At 36.6% G+C, this 19607-nt stretch overlaps 1 protein-coding gene across 1 annotated transcript in view; it reads left to right on the forward strand.

The window, feature by feature from the left end:
• LOC135197240 (glutamate receptor-interacting protein 2-like) overlaps positions 1 to 19607 on the forward strand; it is a 365022-nt gene that overhangs the window by 298630 nt on the left and 46785 nt on the right. The window contains 1 exon segment of the mRNA XM_064224331.1: positions 18198 to 18407. Coding sequence (XP_064080401.1) covers positions 18198 to 18407 — 210 coding nt within the window.

The raw sequence follows: 19607 nt of genomic DNA on the forward strand, positions 1-19607 counted from the left end.
GTATTCGAGTATATACCAAAATTCAGAATGTATTTTTGTAACTACAGTCTCAGAGGAGATACAGTTGTATAACAAAAGCTTGCATTAGGCCAAAAAGTCCTTTGTAACTACAGTTACAGACTAGATACTGTTGCAAAACAGGAGCTTGTATTACTAAGCTGGAATTGTATTTGGCAGCATAATTCACTGATTCCAATATGGATACTGAGTCCTGCTATCCAAAGGGCCCCTTTACTGAATCCTGTTATCCAAAGGGCCCCCTTACTGAATCCTGTTATCCAAAGGGCCCCCTTACTGAATTGTGCTATCCAAAGGCACTATTACTGAATCCTGCTATCCAAAGGCCCCTTACTGAATTGTGCTATCCAAAGGCACTATTACTGAATCCTGCCATCCAAAGGCCCCTTACTGAATTGTGCTATCCAAAGGACTGGCCCCCTCCCCCCCTCCCTCCCCCTCTCCCCCTCCCAAATCATACCAAACTTTTGGGATCCACCTTGCTTACTTTAATGGTGCAATTTGATATCCCGTTAATAGGCAAATAGCTTTTGGCGTCTCAACACATCAGATGTTTGTGGAGTATGTTTCATCGTTAGTTTTTTTTTTCAGTGTTGCTCTCACTCGTAAATCTTCCTCAGACTTTTGATTTACTTAGGGCAAGTGATGACCCAGCTGCGAGCAAGTTCGCGGATTTAAAAAGCTTCAGTCAGATCCAGGGATTATTTTCAGAATTTGTGGATTTCTTCGTTGGATGTTTCAGTTAATTCTTGCGTTGCGTTTTTATGTTTATGTTAGGTCAGTGTCTCTTTCCATTTTCCTACATTGCAGAAGTCACTGGTATTCGTATTCATAATTCGGGTCAAAATTCCATCTGTCCTTGACCCCAAAGTTTGACCTTAAAAGTTCAAGCGAAAATGAAAGATGCATTACTATCCTCCAACAATTCACTTTGCACTTTTATAATTTGTTTGTATTTTTACATATCGATTTATTGAATTATCTTCTTTTCTTTGCTAATAATATTTGATCGCTTATCTCTGTATTTGTTATTTATCTTCTTTGACTTCTTTTAAGTGAACATCATAATGTTCTTTGCAAGCTTGAATTTCAAGTCAATGGCCCCTGTAGGTAGCCTGTTCCATATGAATAGAGGCTTATCTTTTGTGTAATAATAATAATAATAATAATAATAATAATAATAATAATAATAATAATAATAATAATAATAATATATTTTACTGCATATACCTTATACGAAGAGAAAAGATGTATATTATATCGCGTCTCACTGTACAGAAGGATGCTTAAGTCAGCTTCAACTGTAACGAAAGCAGGCAGGAAAGCGCCTCTTGAAATACTACTCGACAGAACGTATCGTGTTCCTCTCGATTCCGGCGCCCCCCCCCCCCCCCCCCCCCCCCCCCCCCCCCCCCCCCCCCCTCCCCCCCCCCCCCCCCCCCCCCCCCCCCCCCCCCCCCCCCCCCCCCCCCCCCCGCCCCCCCCCCCCCCCCCCCCCCCCACGGGCCTAAGTTCTCGATCTTGCTTATAGGAAGTGAATCACTTTTCTCATGTTTTGAGAGATATATTTATATTCCATCTCCCTCCGTCGCTTCTTTGGACTGATGAATTTTAAAAAGTCGTCGCCGAATTTGACTTATATGGCGGAAAGGGTTCCTCTAGGGGATAATATAGTTCCTAATGCACTCTTCGAGTCGCGTTCATTCGCTCACTCTCGTGGCTCTTTTCCGCAGCATCTCGATTCCTAAAGGTAGCGGCGACTGAATTTATGCTGATGTTTTTGCTTCGTTCATTAGCACCTACCGCGCGTCGCTTTTCCGTCGCGTCTCGTTTTTGTATGTGACTTGAGCCATAGATTTATTAGGTTGTTTTTGTTTATTCTGTCTCGCGATATCTGCCATTCGCGTTGGGATGTTGATGAACGTTTTCTGCTGGGTCATACGAGTTTTTGCAATATTTCGCAATAACTTGCAACTTAAAGGATATTTCCCTTCTTATAAATAGCAACATTATAGCGTAATGAAGACAAATGATGAATATTCGTGTTGATGGTCATATCTTAACAAAGGGAGAGACCTTACCTTACAGACCTTACATCTTGTTCGGGTTGCCCCAGGTCCCTCAGTGTGAGGCACCTCTAATGTCTACCAGAGAGTTGCTAGTACATCTTCCGGTATATTTTGCATCTTCCAATCTTGGATGGTCTGGGATGCAGTTTAGATATTTGTCGAGCTTATTCTTAAACACATCTACGCTCACTCCTTGATATATCCTCAGATGACTGGCAACGCATTGAATAGACGCTGCATTATCGATGCTGGTGCGTAGTGGATTAATGTCCTGTGTGCTTTCCTTATTTTTCCTGGTATATTTTTGGGCACTATTAATCTACCTCTGCTTGCTCTTTCTGATATTTTTAGTTCCATGATATTTTCTGTATTCCTTCTATCTGTTTCCATGCCTGAACTTATCATGTAGCGTTCTCTCTCCTTTCCAGACTATATAATTTAAGAATTGTAGTCTTTCCAGTAGTCTAGGTCCTTAACTTCTTCTATTCTAGCTGTAAAGGACCTTTGTACACTCTCTATTTGTGCAATATCCTTTTGATAGTGTGGGTACCATATCATATTGCAATATTCAAGTGGTGGACTACGAACATATGTTTTATAAAGCATAATCATGTGTTCAGCTTTTCTTGTTTTGAAGTGCCGTAACAACATTCCCACCCATTTTTGCTTTACATTTTGCCAACAGAGTTGCTATTTGATCATTGCATAACATGTTCCTATTCATCATCATCACCAGGTCTTTAACTGCTTCCTTATTTGTGATGGTCTCATTAATTAGGTCCCTTATATGCATATAGCTTTCTTTCTCTGTCTCCATAATTTATTGATTCAAATTTATCAGAGTTAAATACCATCCTATTACCTCTGCCCAATCATATACTTTGTTAAGGTCTCTTTGTAGAGCGTTCTATCCTTCATCACAAGTAATTTCTCTACTTATTCTTGTGTCATCTGCGAAACTACTCACTACCGAATCCTTAAACATTATTGTCTATGTCTCAATCATAATAACAAAAACAGTATTGCAGCTAAACACCGTACCTTGCGGCACACCGGATATTACCTTGGCTTCATCCGATTTCTCGTCGTTTGCAATAACTATCTGTTTTCTGTTGTGTAAAAATTCTTTTAACCATCTTCCTACTTTATCCACGATATTGTGTTTTCTAATTTTCTTCGCTAATATATTATGGTCTACTTTATCAAAAGCTTTTGCAAAGTCTAAAATAAACCACATCTGTTTCATTTCCGCTTTTCATATTTTTGAATATGTTTTCACGGTGGACTAACAGTTGGGTTTGTGTACTTTTTCCGGGTACGAAACCATGTTGTCCTTTATTAAACAAATTATTTTTTATTAAATGTTTCATAATATTTTTCTTCATTACCCTTTCATACACTTTCATTATATGTGATGTTAGACTCACAGGCCTATAATTACTTGCCTCTAGTCTTGATCCACTTTTGAAAGTAGGGGTAATATACGCTAATTTGTGCTCATCATATATCTGCTGTATCACACTTTGTCTTAATAATATTGCAAGTGGCTTTGCGATAGAATGAACTACTTTCTTTAACAAAATAGCAGGAATTCCATCAGGCCCTGCAGCAGCTCCATTTTTAAATAATTTCATTAATAGCCTGCACAATATCAGCTTCATTAATATCTAGTCAGCTAAATATTCACTATTTTCATCCCTTACTTCTATATCATATCTTCATATCTATCTAGTGAATTCTCTCTTATATCGTTCTGCCAGTATGTTGCAAAATTTCCTTTTTTTCATTCGTTAAATCTCCCTCAATTCTCAGAGGGCCTATTTCTATTCTTCTTTTATTCATCTTCTTCGCATTATGAGTATAATAGTTTGGGTTTTGCTGATATTTAATAGGGTTTTTTCTTCCAAGTCCCGTTTTTCATTTTCTTTTGATTGTATAATCTTTTTTCTGCATTTTCTATCTTACTTTTAGTTCTATAACTTTCCATGCATTTTTTCTTTTGCAAGACCTTTTTTTTTTCATTCTGATTTTCTGGAACAAGATTCTTCTGTCTCTTGGTATGCATGAATGATGTTTACTTTTTCTTCTTCGGTATATATTTTTCCACTATTATCTCCAATATTTTATATAATATCTCCGTATTTACCCTTATGTCATCACTTACGAAAATGATTATCCCAATCTTTGTTTAATTCTTCATTAATTTCTGACCATTTTATATTTTTACTGTAGAAGTTGTATTTTCCATATCCTTCCCACTTTTTCATTTCTTGCTTATCTCTATTTTCACTTGCTTTGGAATGAACTGTTAATTCTATGACATTATGGTCTGAAATACTCGCATTATAACTATTATTTCTTTAAACATAATTCATCTCGTTCACAAATACTAGGTCTAAAGTATTTCCTTTCTTGTTGGCAGGTGATTTATTTGTTGAATGTTGTATTCTAGTAGCATATCTAATAGCTTTTCAAATTGCCTCTTATCTTCTGCACTACTATTACTCTCTTTTTTATATGTATAAGTAAAAACCACAATCTCCTATTCGTTCTTTCCATTCTACGAAAGGAAGTGAAGTCACCAGATAGGAGAATAGTCCAGTCCTTGTGATTTCTACATATATCATCCAATTTTTCAATTATTAAGTCAAACTCTTTAGTATTAGGAGGTCTATATATTACTATGTTCATCAATTTTTCAGATTCAAATTCTACCGCTATTAGTTCACATTCTGAGTTACTATATTTCTCATATATTTTTCCTTGTTTTTTGTCTTTCCCATATATTGCGGTTCCCCTTGATTTCCTATTTTTTCTATCTGATCTATAAGTTTGGAACCCTTTTATTTGATCATCATTCCCAGTCTCTTGGAATACCAGGTTTCACTTATATTCATTATATCTATTTTCTTTTCATTTTGGGTTAGTTCTTCTAAGTACTCTATTTTTCTTTTGAGTTACTCGTAACTAAACCCTGCGCATTCATCACTATGATGGTTTGCGTGTTTCTCCTTCATTAATACTGATAGTAATAAGGATTTTCCCATGTCTCTTTCCTGTTCTGGTATGTTGTTCTTTTTATTTTTTCATTTCCAGAAATTCTGACATTAAAAAATCCAACTTTTCCATAATATTTGATCTTCCTTCATCATAATTATTCATTTTGTGTCTGAATCTGCAATTTTCTCCGTTTCTGCAAATATCCTCTTGCATAATAAATACAGTTATTATCTCTTGAGTAGAATTTCGGAGCTGATGCTTTGAAAACTTCTTTGAACACACTCTGCATATTCTCATTGGTGTTTGCTTTTCTCTTTTTACCGATATTCTTGATTTCTCTCTTTATTTGTTTCTTTCTTTATTTTGGATTTTATTTACTTGGTTGGTTATTTATTTGATTATGATTCATGGCTACAGGGGTGCATATATTTGCATTTTTTTGTTCGAACTTACATCCTTTTACCTTCTTTTAGGTTTTTACATATTTTTGGATGCAGATCTCTGCAATCATCCCCATATCCATCTAAGTATGCACATTTACCATATATTTCATAGTTTTGACATATCTTAGGATGTTTGTAGTAACATCTTTCTCCAAATCTGCAATTCCCTCTTTTCAAAAGGTTGCAGATTTTGTCTTTTCTTGTCTATTTTTCCTCTTTCCCGTCATTGTATAGATCTGGGTAGAGCCTCTTCGGGGGATTTGCTTTTCTGTTGTCATATCGTAATTTATTTCTTCGTAGGTATGCTGCTTTATTGACCTCATATGTAGTATCAATGAGTATCTCTGCATCCATACTTTTATCTTGTTCTTTGTTTTCCTTATTTTTTTCTGTCATTTCATTTTTGTTTACTTCTCTTTCGTTTTCCTCTTCTTCTTTTTCTTCTTCTTCTTCTTCTTCCTCTTCTTCTTCATCCTCAACTATTTGTACATTCAATCTTGATTTAATAACATTGTCTATCCATGATAGACATGTTGAACAAAAAATTCTTGTATCTTTTCTCAAATCTTGTATTACCTCAGCACACTGTGGATGGGTTCGGAATGTTGCATGCAGCACATTTTCTGATTAGTTTGTGGATGACTATGCTATACCAAACCTTACACAGTTTGCATGCTTTTGGCATTCTTTTTCTAATGCATCAATTAGTATATTCACAAGATTCACCTTATTCATTTTCTTTGTCGGAATATGTTGGTTTATGTATATTTTCTTTATGAGTCTCTGACCACTTGAATTTTATTTGGAACTTCTTCAATTATTTTCAAGATGTTCATTAGATTTGTTCCAGTTTGAAGGATTATATCCTTCTAATATCTATGAATGCTTTTGTATCTCTTTTTGGTTAGGACTGTTGTCTGATTCATAGATGAGAAAATGCCAGTTCCCTTCCTGCTACCTCATCGTATTGCGAATCTGCTAGACACGCCAAATTACGCCACCTTTTCCCGCAGTTGGAACTTACTGCCATCTTGTTCTGATTTATAGTATTACACTTGATAAACTAACTTAGAAGACGCTTTATCCTACTATTTTCACACTAATCTTATCACCGATAGTTCACGAACACTTCTAGATATTTCTCAAATTCTAGTCGTATGTTGAGAGAGATGTTGATGGCCATACCTCATACCTTAATAGAGAGCGAGAGAGAGAGAGAGAGAGTGAGAGATGTTGATGGCCATACCTTAACAGAGAGAGAGAGAGAGAGAGAGAGAGAGAGAGAGAGAGAGAGAGAGAGAGAGAGAGAGGTTGATGGTATTATACCATAATAAAGATAGCAAAGAGAGAGAGAGAGAGAGAGAGAGAGAGATAGAGAGAAAGAGAGAGATGTTGATGTTTATATCTTAACGAAAAGAGAGAGAGAGAGAGAGAGAGAGATGTAGATGATCACATCATAACAAGAGAGAGAGAGAGAGAGAGAGAGAGAGAGAGAGAGGAGAGAGAGAGAGAGAATTTTACCTGGCGCAATTAGAAATGCCCACCACTTCCCGACACAGGAAGTGAGAGGGGAAATGGCTGGCATTAAAGTAGATGGCAGAGGGGAGGGGGAGGGGAAAGGAGAGGAGGGGAATGTAGGAAAAGGGGAGCATGGGGTTTTGAGGGGGGGACAAAGTAGAGGGAGTATGCGTAATGACGCTGGCACGCAAAATATAGACGCCGCCGCTTCTGCGCTGAAAACCACAAGAAGATGAGAGAGAGAGAGAGAGAGAGAGAGAGAGAGCAGGCGCCCCTAGTCATGAGTATTGAGTATTACTCACACTGCATCTCGACGAATCTTTTAAAGACCTTATTCTTCATCTGTCGTAATACTCTTAGGCAATATCGTGGTTTGAGATTTTGAGACAAGTAAATATTAAAGTTATTTTTATATTCATCCACATAATTTTTTCTAATGAGTTTATTCATCTCAGATAATTAGCTCTATTATTGTGTTTGCTCATGCTTATAAGGATATGGATATTCCCTATTTTCTAAGGCAGTCTAAGGAATAGTTATAATACATTGTTTCTGAAATATCTTACAGGAAATGGATCACAAATCTATCAATAAGCATAGAATATATCTGCCACCTTAGGGCACTACCGTATGTACCTAGACCTCACTGCCTTGCCAGCCACGTATAAATCCTCCTGAAGGAGGAGTCACTCCCTTAAGAATATCAAGAATACCCAGAACTGCCATCAGGGGTGAAGCAGTAACAAGATATTGGGTACAGAGTAAGGTTTCGTGCCCACGGAGCAAAGCCTAGCGCCCTATAGGCATAGGGAGATGACTTATGGTTTGTAGGGATTTGTGTGTCTCATTAGTGCTAGGTTTCCCTGTAGAGAGAGAGAGAGAGAGAGAGAGAGAGAGAGAGAGAGAGAGAGAGAGAGAGAGAGGCTCAAAATGGAGTGAAACTGTCAACTTTGGGAAATAGATGATTTTTGCATGATTCAGGAATTAAGTTAGATGGATACATGAAAACCCCAGTCCTGGTTAGGCATTCAGAGACATAGTCCACATTATAGTATAGTGTCTTAAACATGTTGCCAACTCATCGCCCACACACCACGAACACGTTTTGTTTGAGACATGTTACATTATTGTGTGGAAACACCCTCAAAAGGATTACGAAATCCATTCGTCCTTCATACCTACAGTCAGTGGCTTGTATCCAACATGTTCTGTGATATGTATGCGACAAGTTGCCTACTTGTTTGTAACATGTATACCATAATATGAACACATTCTTCGTGTATCTTTCATAGCAATACATAAAACCTCTTTAGCGAGGATATACACTTGATCCGCCAGTCCAACCTTGTTTGGTATGTGGCCCCATTTGTTGGTCAAGTGTTTCTCGTTGGTGCCAACGAGGGAAGAAGTCCGCCCTCTATCGGGGCATCAGTATGAAGTGTGTAGGAATGCCCAGGGCCTTTGGTGACGTCACGGCACACTTAGGATGATAATAGGATAGCCCTAGAGGAAATGATGCAAAGGATTCAAGATGAGATAATCGTTTTAACTGAATTTTTTTTTAGTTCTTACAAAACTCCCATTTACAAGTAGCTGAAGGCTTCAGTCACAGATGTTGGGCCACTGATAAACATGATGTTTTAGAGAGAGAGAGAGAGAGAGAGAGAGAGAGAGAGAGGTAGTTTCCCATTGACAAGGAGCTGAAGGCTTTGGCATAAAGGTTGAGAACACTGATCAACATTAAAGTTTTAATACTAGGAAGTTAGTTTGAGAGAGAGAGAGAGAGAGAGAGAGAGAGAGAGAGAGAGAGATCTGGCTATCATCAGTGGCTTAGCTTCTGCTCTTCTTGACGGCCGGTCCTAGACATGTTATGGCAAGATGATATCGCGGCTTCTCTTGACGGCTGAGAGACAGAGAGGGTCAACAGAGGAATTCTCTTCTCCCCTCCTCCTCCTCCTCCTCTCCTCCTCCTCCTCCTTCATGGTTTCAATCAAGGCGATTATTGTTGAGTAGGGGATAGCAGTCATTGTCATCATAATTATAAAAATGGACTTTTGTTATGATGATTATACTCTGCAATTATCATTGATTTTACTCTCTCTCTCTCTCTCTCTCTCTCTCTCTCTCTCTCTCTCTCTCGTGCGTACTTCAATACATCTCTAGTCATCTAATCAATGCTACCTTACTATAAATTTTGCCAGAATGATATGGGCTTTTTTGACGACAACGATATTGGCTTTTTGGCGCCATAGATACTGGCTCTTGGCGTCAACGATATTGGCATTTTTGACAACAAAGATATTGGCTTTTTTGGCGACAAAGATAAAGATATTGGCTTTTTTGGCGTCAAAGATATTGGCGTTTTTTTTTGGCGACAAAGTTATTGGCTTTTTTTTAGCGACAAAGATGTTGGCTTTTTTTGGCGTCAAAGATATTGGATTCTATGGCGTCAAAGATATTGGCTTCTTTGGCGTCAAAGATAGTGGCTTCTTTGGCGTCAAAGGTATTGGCTTTTGACGACAAAGATATTGGCTTTTTTAAAGTAAAAAATATTAGCTGTTTTGACGACAAACATATTAGCTTTTTTTTGGCGACAGAGATATTGGCATATTATGCCAAAGTCATACTCGACTGGCATCGCTGCTCAGAGTTAATGTCATCCTCCTTATCTGGCGTCAGCCGATTTCCCGAGGACTCGTGATGGGACCCAGATGACGGAGAGAGAGAGAGAGAGAGAGAGAGAGAGAGAGAGAGAGAGGTCGATGAAGGTGTCAGAAATAGGTAGGGTATTCAGAAGGAGAAATTCAAGATTAGTGGGTAAATGCACTCTAGTTTTTGAAAGTATTTTTAACGCTTTTTGAAAATGTACAAGAACCATTTTCACTGTGCTTTTTAAGTGAAAAAGTGTAAACCACCCTCATTCACTGGTTTTTGAAAGTGAAAAGATGTAAAATAACCTTTTTCACTGTTTTTTGAAAGTGAAAAAGTGTAAAATAACCTCTTTCACTATTTTCTGATAGTGGAAAAGTGTAAACCAACCAAATTCACAGGTTTTTGAAAGTGAAAAAAATGTAAAATAACCCTTTTCACTGTTTTCTGAAAGTGGAAAAAGTGTAAAATAACCTCTTTCACTATTTTCTGATAGTGTAAAAGTGCAAAATAACCTTTTTCACTGGTTTTTGAAAATGAAAAAGTGTAAAATAAGCTTTTTCACTGTTTTCTGAAAGTGAAAAAGTGTCAATGAACCTTTTTCAGTTTTCTTAAAGTGTTTTTTTTAGTGAAAAAAGTGTAAACCAACATTTTTCACTGTTTCAGAAAGTGAAAAAGTGTAAATAACCTTTTTCACTTTTCTAAAAGTGAAAAAGTGTCAATCAACCTTTTCATTGTTTTCTGAAAGTGAAAAATGTAAAATAACCTTTTTCACTGTTTTTGAAAGTGGGAAAATGTAAATAAACCATTTTCACTGGTTTATTGAAAAGGGAAAAGTGTAAAAAATATTATTTCAACTATTTTGAAAGTGAAAAAATGGAATGGCGTAATTTTCACTGTTGAGTAAAAAAAATGTAAACTAACTATTTTCCCTCTTTTTGACAGTGAATAGTGTGTACCAGTCATTGTAATTCTGATTGTGTAAAAAGTACATTGTAGAAGAAAAAAATATGATAATGATTGTAATTGAAAATAAGTTATTTCTATATTTAAACTGCGCTCTAGAAAGGTTATTCAAATGTGACCGGAGACTGCGTTAGCTAGAACATCAACTTATTAAAAAAAATATTAAAATGGCCTAATAAATAGTGATATAGTGAATTTACGACAGTAACATATACGACATAGAAGCATTGGAACACAATCTCACGAACTTGGAATTAAACAGAAAAAAATACATTTTCTGTGGAATTAAGAAAAAACACGACGTACGAGAATTACCCAAACGAACGAACTTCCAGCAGAATTCCTACGTAAAACTGGAAAGATAATAATAAAGGAATCTATTATTATATAATATTATTTTAACGAGGATTCCTACCGACACCTCCAGTCACCATGTTCAAGAAACTGAAACGGATGTCTTCAGTGTCCTTACCAGACTTCATCGCAGCTCGAATGAGAAGACGTAAGTGTTTGCAGAGAGTTAACAAGGAGTTACAAGGATTAGAATGTCTCAAAGACTTGTTAGTCCATCCGAGGAGACATCTTGTGTTCACTTATCTGTAGGAGCACGTTTTACTGTTCATTCACAGTGTCCTAATGATTTTGCCTAGTTTTCAGAAAACAAATTTTTTATTTAGGAGAGAGAGAGAGTAATGTTGGAATATATTTTTTCCACCCATATATATCACTTAGCATTTTAGGTGCTTTCAGAAGTAAAATAATTAATTTAGCAACGAGAGAGAGAGAGAGAGAGAGAGAGAGAGAGAGAGAGAGAGAGAGAGAGAGAGAGAGAGAGAGAGAGAGAGAGAGAGAGAGAGAAAGTACTTAGATGTTTGTAAATTTATCACTTCTACACATCCTTCAGAAATTTGAATGCTTTCAGTAAAATCTTTAATTGAAGAAAGAGAGAGAGAGAGAGAGAGAGAGAGAGAGAGAGAGAGAGAGAGAGAGAGAGAGAGAGAATGCTTTTGTCTCAGTGATATAGAAAAATCTTGCCAAATATTCCATGCCATTATGTTGGCATCATTGTAATATAATAACATGCATGTTCAGTAAGGTAATTAAATAAAAACTCAAAATAATTTTTATGAAGTTAAAATGATTGCCTGTTCTTGCCGACATGTCGGCTGTTGTTGTCGACATGTTGCCTGTTGTCGACATGTTACCTGATGTTGTCGACATGTTGCCTGTTATTGTCGACATGTTACTTGTTGCTGATATGTTGCGTGTTGTCGACATGATGCCTTTTGTTGCTGATATGTTGCCTGTTCTCGACATGTTGCCTGTTGTTGCCCACATGTTGCCTGTTGTTGTCCACATGTTGGCAACACTTCCATCGCTACGTGGAGGCTAACCTGTTGCATTTATCTTCCCCATGACGTCACGCCCAAGGTGTAGTGTGTCCCGAGTAAGGCGATAAACAGCCGTGTGTATCTCATCGTGTCATTATTCTGTCTCGAGGAGAGAGAGAGAGAGAGAGAGAGAGAGAGAGAGAGAGAATGCGAATGCCTTGGGCGAATTGCAACGTAAATAATTTTTGAAGGCACCTTGCAGACAACTATTGTGATAATAGAAGTTATTTGTTGTTAGAGAGAGAGAGAGAGAGAGAGAGAGAGAGAGAGAGAGAGAGTTTGAATTTGATATGAATTCATATTTAGACGAAGTATTAATTTGAACCTCCATGTAGCCATTAAAACAAATAAATAAAAAATCCCTTTTTTTTACACTTCCTGATTTTGGTCACAGAAATTTCGACGGATGGGAAATTCGCCGAGAGAGAGAGAGAGAGAGAGAGAGAGAGAGAGAGAGAGAGAGAGAGAGAGAGAGAGAGAGAGAGAGAGAGAGATCAATGTTAAGGCACTCCTCATTTTGAGAAACGTACAAGGGTAACAAAAGGGAAGGCAGAGAGCTTAAGACTTTCGTCAAGACTTGAGTATATGTGATTAGGGGCAGAGAGAGAGACCTTACCTTACCTTACAGACCTTACATCTTGTTCGGGTTGCCCCAGGTCCCTCAGTGTGAGGCACCTCTAATGTCTACCAGAGAGTTGCTAGTACATCTTCCGGTATATTTTGCATCTTCCAATCTTGGATGGTCTGGGATGCAGTTTAGATATTTGTCGAGCTTATTCTTAAACACATCTACGCTCACTCCTGATATATTCCTCAGATGAGCTGGCAACGCATTGAATAGACGCTGCATTATCGATGCTGGTGCGTAGTGGATTAATGTCCTGTGTGCTTTCCTTATTTTTCCTGGTATAGTTTTGGGCACTATTAATCTACCTCTGCTTGCTCTTTCTGATATTTTTAGTTCCATGATATTTTCTGCTATTCCTTCTATCTGTTTCCATGCCTGAATTATCATGTAGCGTTCTCTTCTCCTTTCTAGACTATATAATTTTAAGAATTGTAGTCTTTCCCAGAGTCTAGGTCCTTAACTTCTTTCTATTCTAGCTGTAAAGGACTTTGTACATCTCTATTTGTGCAATAATCCTTTTGATAGTGTGGGTACCATATCATATTGCAATATTCAAGTGGACTACGAACATATGTTTTATAAAGCATAATCATGTGTTTCAGCTTTTCTTGTTTTGAAGTGCCGTAACAACATTCCATTTTTTGCTTTACATTTTGCCAACAGAGTTGCTATTTGATCATTGCATAACATGTTCCTATTCATCATCACACCAAGGTCTTTAATAACTGCTTCCTTATTTGTGATGGTCTCATTATTAGGTCCCTTATATGCATATAGCTTTCTTTCTCTGTCTCCATAATTTATTGATTCAAATTTATCAGAGTTAAATACCATCCTATTTATCCTCTGCCCAATCATATACTTTGTTAAGGTCTCTTTTGTAGAGCGTTCCTATCTTCATCACAAGTAATTTCTCTACTTATTCTTGTGTCATCTGCGAAACTACTCACTACCGAATCCTTCACATTATTGTCTATGTCTTCAATCATAATAACAAACAGTATTGCAGCTAACACCGTACCTTGCGGCACACCGGATATTACTTGACTTCATCCGATTTCTCGTCGTTTGCAATAACTATCTGTTTTCGTTGTGCAAAAATTCTTTTAACCATCTTCCTACTTTATCCTACGATATTGTGTTTTCTAATTTTCTTCGCTAATATATTATGGTCTACTTATCAAAAGCTTTTGCAAAGTCTAAATAAACCACATCTGTTTTCATTTCCGCTTTTCATATTTTTGAATATGTTCTCACGGTGGACTAACAGTTGGGTTTGTGTACTTTTTCCGGGTACGAAACCATGTTGTCCTTTATTAAAACAAATTATTTTTTATTAAATGTTTCATAATATTTTTCTTCATTACCCTTTCATACACTTTCATAATATGTGATGTTAGACTCACAGCCTATAATTACTTGCCTCTAGTCTTGATCCACTTTTGAAAGTAGGGGTAATATATGCTAATTTGTGCTCCTCATAAATCTTGCCTGTATCTACACTTTGTCTTAATAATATTGCAAGTGGCTTTGCGATAGAATGAACTACTTTCTTTAACAAAATAGCAGGAATTCCATCAGGCCCTGCAGCAGCTCCATTTTTAATTTCATTAATAGCCTGCACAATATCAGCCTTCATTAATATCTATGTCAGCTAAATATTCACTATTTTCATCCCTTACTTCTATATCATTATCTTCATTATCTATTCTAGGGGTGAATTCTCTCTTATATCGTTCTGCCAGTATGTTGCAAATTTCCTTTTTTTCATTCGTTAATCTCCTTCAATTCTCAGAGGGGCTATTTTCTATTCTTCTTTTATTCATCTCTTCTTCGCATATGAGTATAATAGCTTGGGGTTTTGCTTGATATTGAATACAGGGTTTTTTTCTTCCAAGTCCCTTTTTTCATTTTCTTTTGATTGGTATAATCTTTGTTCTGCATTTTCTATCTTACTTTTTAGTTCTATAACTTTCCATGCATTTTTTTCTTTTTTTGCAAGACCTTTTTTCCACTTTCTGATTTTCTGGAACAAGATCCTTCTGTCTCTTGGTATGCATGAATGATGTTTACTTTTCTTCTTCGGTATATATTTTTCCACTATTTTTCTCCAAATATTTTATATAATATCTCCGTATTTACCCTTATGTCATCACTTACGAAAATGTTATCCCAATCTTTGTTTAATTCTTCATTAATTTCTGACCATTTATATTTTTACTGTAGAAAGTTGTATTTTCCATATCCTTCCCACTTTTTCATTTCTTGCTTATCTCTATTTTTCACTTGCTTTGGAATGAACTGTTAATTCTATGACATTATGGTCTGAAATATTCGCATTATAAACTATTATTTCTTTAACATAATTCATCTCGTTCACAAATACTAGGTCTAAAGTATTTTCCTTTCTTGTTGGCAGGTGATTTATTTGTTGAATGTTGTATTCTAGTAGCATATCTAATAGCTTTTCAAATTGCCTCTTATCTTCTGCACTACTATTACTCTCTTTTTTATATGTATAAGTACAACCACAATCTCCTATTCGTTCTTTCCATTCTACGAAAGGAAAGTTGAAGTCACCAGATAGGAGAATAGTCCAGTCCTTGTGATTTCTACATATATCATCCAATTTTTTCAATTATTAAGTCAAACTCTTAGTATTAGGAGGTCTATATATTACTATGTTCATCAATTTTTCAGATTCAAATCTACCGCTATTAGTTCACATTCTGAGTTACTATATTTCTCATATATTTTTCCTTGTTTTTTGTCTTTCCCATATATTGCGGTTCCCCTTGATTCCTATTTTTTCTATCTGATCTATAAGTTTGGAACCCTTTTATTTGATCATCATTCCCAGTCTCTTGGAATACCAGGTTTCACTTATATTCATTATATATATTTTCTTTTCATTTTGGGTAGTTCTTCTAAGTACTCTATTTCTTTTTGAGTTACTCGTAACTAAACCCTGCGCATTCATCACTATGATGGTTTGCGTGTTTTCTCCTTCATTTAATACTGGTAGTAATAAGGATTTTCCCATGTCTCTTTCCTGTTCTGGTATGTTGTTCTTTTTTTCATTTCCATTTCCGAAATTCTGACATTAAAAAATCCAACTTTCCATAATATTTGATCTTCCTTCATCATAATTATTCATTTTGTGTCTGAATTTGCAATTTTCTCCGTTTCTGCAATATCCTCTTGCATAATAAATACAGTATTATCTCTGAGTAGAATTTCGGAGCTGATGCTTGAAATTTTTTGCTGACACCTCTGCATATCTCATTGGTGGTTTGCTTTTCTCTTTTACCTGATATTCTTGATTTCTCTCTTTATTTGTTTCTTTCTTATTTTGGATTTTATTACTTGGTTGGTTATTTATTTGATTATGATTCATGGCTACAGGGTGCATATATTTGCATTTTTTGTCGAACTTACATCCTTTTCCTTCTTTTAGGTTTTTACATATTTTTGGATGCAGATCTCTGCAATCATCCCCATATCCATCTAAGTATGCACATTTACCATATATTTCATAGTTTTGACATATCTTAGGATGTTTGTAGTAACATCTTTCTCCAAATCTGCAATTCCCTCTTTTCAAAAGGTTGCAGATTTTGTCTTTCTTGTCTATTTTTTCCTCTTTCCCGTCATTGTATAGATCTGGGTAGAGCCTCTTCGGGATTTGCTTTTCTGTTGTCATATCGTAATTTATTTCTTCGTAGGTATGCTGCTTTATTGCCTCATATGTAGTATCAATGAGTATCTCTGCATCCAGAGAGAGAGAGAGAGAGAGAGAGAGAGAGAGAGAGAGAGAGAGAGAGAGAGAACTTTTATTAACCTTCCTTATCTCACTCGTGACGTTTCATCCTCTCTCAGCGATCAAGGAATGTTAGCTGCCATATAACCCACATGACGTTCCTGTCAAACAGCTTTTGAGATTTGACTACAATCGTCTGTAGATGGATACGACTCGGTCTTTTTGTCAATGGTTTGGCAAATCTTCATAGGAGTTAGAGAGTTGAAAAGGCATACGTCAGGTATCCCAGCAAAGCCTTGAAATATTCCCAAATTGTTTCCATGGGTTCTGGGTGAGTTGCTACACTTCCTCAGACGAATCAGAATTGCTGGGCAGAACAAATCCTTGAGCATTTTTAGATTTTCTGTAGAATGGCTGTGTAGATGGAGTGATTATGTCTTATAAAAAAGATTAGTTTAATTTTAGTGATTTTCGCTTACTCGGGGTGTAAGCCTACAAACTACGTTTTGTTGTTGTTCTTGTTCTTGTTGGGGGGTAGGAAACCTCTATGGAAAAGCCTAAAAAGGTCTGAAAAAGGTGTTTTGCGTTGAGTTAAAGATACAGAAATGTTAAAATTGGATATTTATGATTTACTTATTAGAATGAAAATGTAAAAAATAAATAATGTGCATGTTAAACAGTACATAACAATTATTTCTATTATCAAAATATAGCGTATTTATTTTAATTTCCGTCGGTTACACAACGCGCTATTTGACCGTAGATTTTAGCACACACCCCAAATAAGCTGAAGGTCGGATCACGCCTTGTTCATATTTCACTTCAAAAAAATCATTTATTTCTCTTTTTTATTGGGATTTAGAGTTTCGGAATTTTTTATATATATTATATATATAATTATAACATTTGGTTGTATAGATTTTTCGTACGTGTATTTATCTAAAGTATGAAAAAAAATTATTCTCATATAAAAAAAAAGCTCTCTCTCTCTCTCTCTCTCTCTCTCTCTCTCTCTCTCTCTCTCTCTCTCTCAAAATATTTCATATTGTCATTGTCGTCTCACTCCTGTTACCAAAAAAAAATAAAATAAATAAAAAAAAAATAAAAAGTGAACCAATCACATCAGCAGGTTCACATTCAGACAGACTAAATAACAGTAACATTGGCTGTCACTCAGGATTCAGTGTGACGGTATATATTATGGTCCCTTTTAGGTGGAGATTCCCAAGAAATGGACTTTTTAGTTCCGCTTGAGGCTCTATTGGTACTTAGGCCGCGTTCCAAGTATCAGAATGGCATTGTCGTATCACTGACTATTACTAGACTGGCCTTCTCTTTGAAGTGTGAAACTCTCTCTCTCTCTCTCTCTCTCTCTCTCTCTAGAGTAGCTTCTACGGGCCTTGAATTATCTTTTAAAAAGCTCTCTCTCTCTCTCTCTCTCTCTCTCTCTCTCTCTCTCTCTCTCTCTCTCTCTCTCTCTCTCTCTCTCAGCAGACACACACATAATATATATATATTATATGTATACACATAAATGTATATGTATACATGTTTATATATGTATATATACATATATATGTATGTGTGTATGTATAAAATCATACACACGTGCACACAAATGTAATTTTTATGATTTAATAATTATTTTGTTGTGGATATTGAGAGGGGGCGGGGCGGGGCGAGAAGTCTATTATCCCTAACCTAATATTATTCACCTTAAAAACATCACTAAATATATATTCTCTCTTTCCCCAGGTGGAGTCGACAAAGGGCACCGCCCCCGGGTGGCAAACCTGCGGCCGGGGTCTTCCGCCCACCGGTCAGACGCCCTGAGCATAGGTGACTACATTCTGGCGGTCAACGGGATTCGAACGCAGGCACTGACCCACCAGCAGATAGTCTCCTTGCTCAAAAACGCCGGCGACAAGGTCGACCTGGAAGTCGAGTACGAGATACCGAATTCGCGTAAGTTATTTCTTGCATATTTCTTTTAGTTTGGAGTTTTAGATTAAGGATTAACTTTCTGCTCTGAAGTGATGTTCGTTTGTCTTGTTCTGAAGTGGTGTTGATCTCTGTGTTCTGAGGGTGTGATCACTATTCTGTTCTGAAGTGGTGTTCACCTTTCTTTTCCTGAAGTGATGTTCACCTCTGTTCTGAGATGATGTCCACCTTTCTTTGTCTGAGAGTATGTTCTTCTTCTTGCGTTCTCCTGTGTTTTTAAAAAATATTCTCTGTTTTTAAATATGTTTGTACAGTTGGACAACTGTGGAATATTTATTCTTCATGACATACTCCTTCGTGGGTAAAATTTTTCCATATTAATGAATATCCTGTAATGATAATGATTTATAATGGCTTCTCTGATAGTACATAACATTCAATATTAACTTATTTTACCCGTGTGCCCCAACACCTTCCATGCCAAGCCTGTATTTTATTACCAACAGTCATATTTTGTTCTTCTACGTCCTTGAAAAAAATATAGAAAATGAGGAGAAATGAAATCTATAGTAGTCACCGATCACCGTTTTCTTTGTAGCGGTGCTTCTCGTTTTCTGTTATTTTCCTTTATTTTCAGTGATTGTTGATAATAATTTGTAAGTACAAGAATGTAATAAATGTAGAGAGAGAGAGAGAGAGAGAGAGAGAGAGAGAGAGAGGATACCCCTGACGTTTGAAGCTGATTTATTAGAGCCAGAGATCGTCTGCACGTGCTCGTGTTTCTCTCTCTCTCTCTCTTTCCTAAATACAGTACTTCCTGTTGTTCTGCTTCCCCCTCCTTTCACCTTTTGTTTTTTCCTCTCTATCTTTTTGTTTCCTTATTTTTATCACCTATTCTTACTCTCGTCTTACCCTTTTTTTTATGTGTGCTTTCTTTTTACTCTCTCCATTACGTCTCCTCATTTGTTTTCGATCTCTCTCTCTCTCTCTCTCTCTTTCTCTCTTCTCATCATGTGTGGTTTGTAACTGTTATCCCCCATTTTACCCATTAACTCCTTATTTCTTGTGGATTTTTTATCTCTCTCTCTCTCTCTCTCTCTCTCTCTCTCTCGCGCGCGCGCGCGCACACACACACACACACACACACACACACACACACCCACACACACACACACACAAAATCCCAACTTTGTCATGATTATATAACCAAGAATTTATTCATTC

This window comes from Macrobrachium nipponense, chromosome 18 (assembly GCF_015104395.2).
Source record: "Macrobrachium nipponense isolate FS-2020 chromosome 18, ASM1510439v2, whole genome shotgun sequence".
NCBI lineage: Eukaryota > Metazoa > Arthropoda > Malacostraca > Decapoda > Palaemonidae > Macrobrachium > Macrobrachium nipponense.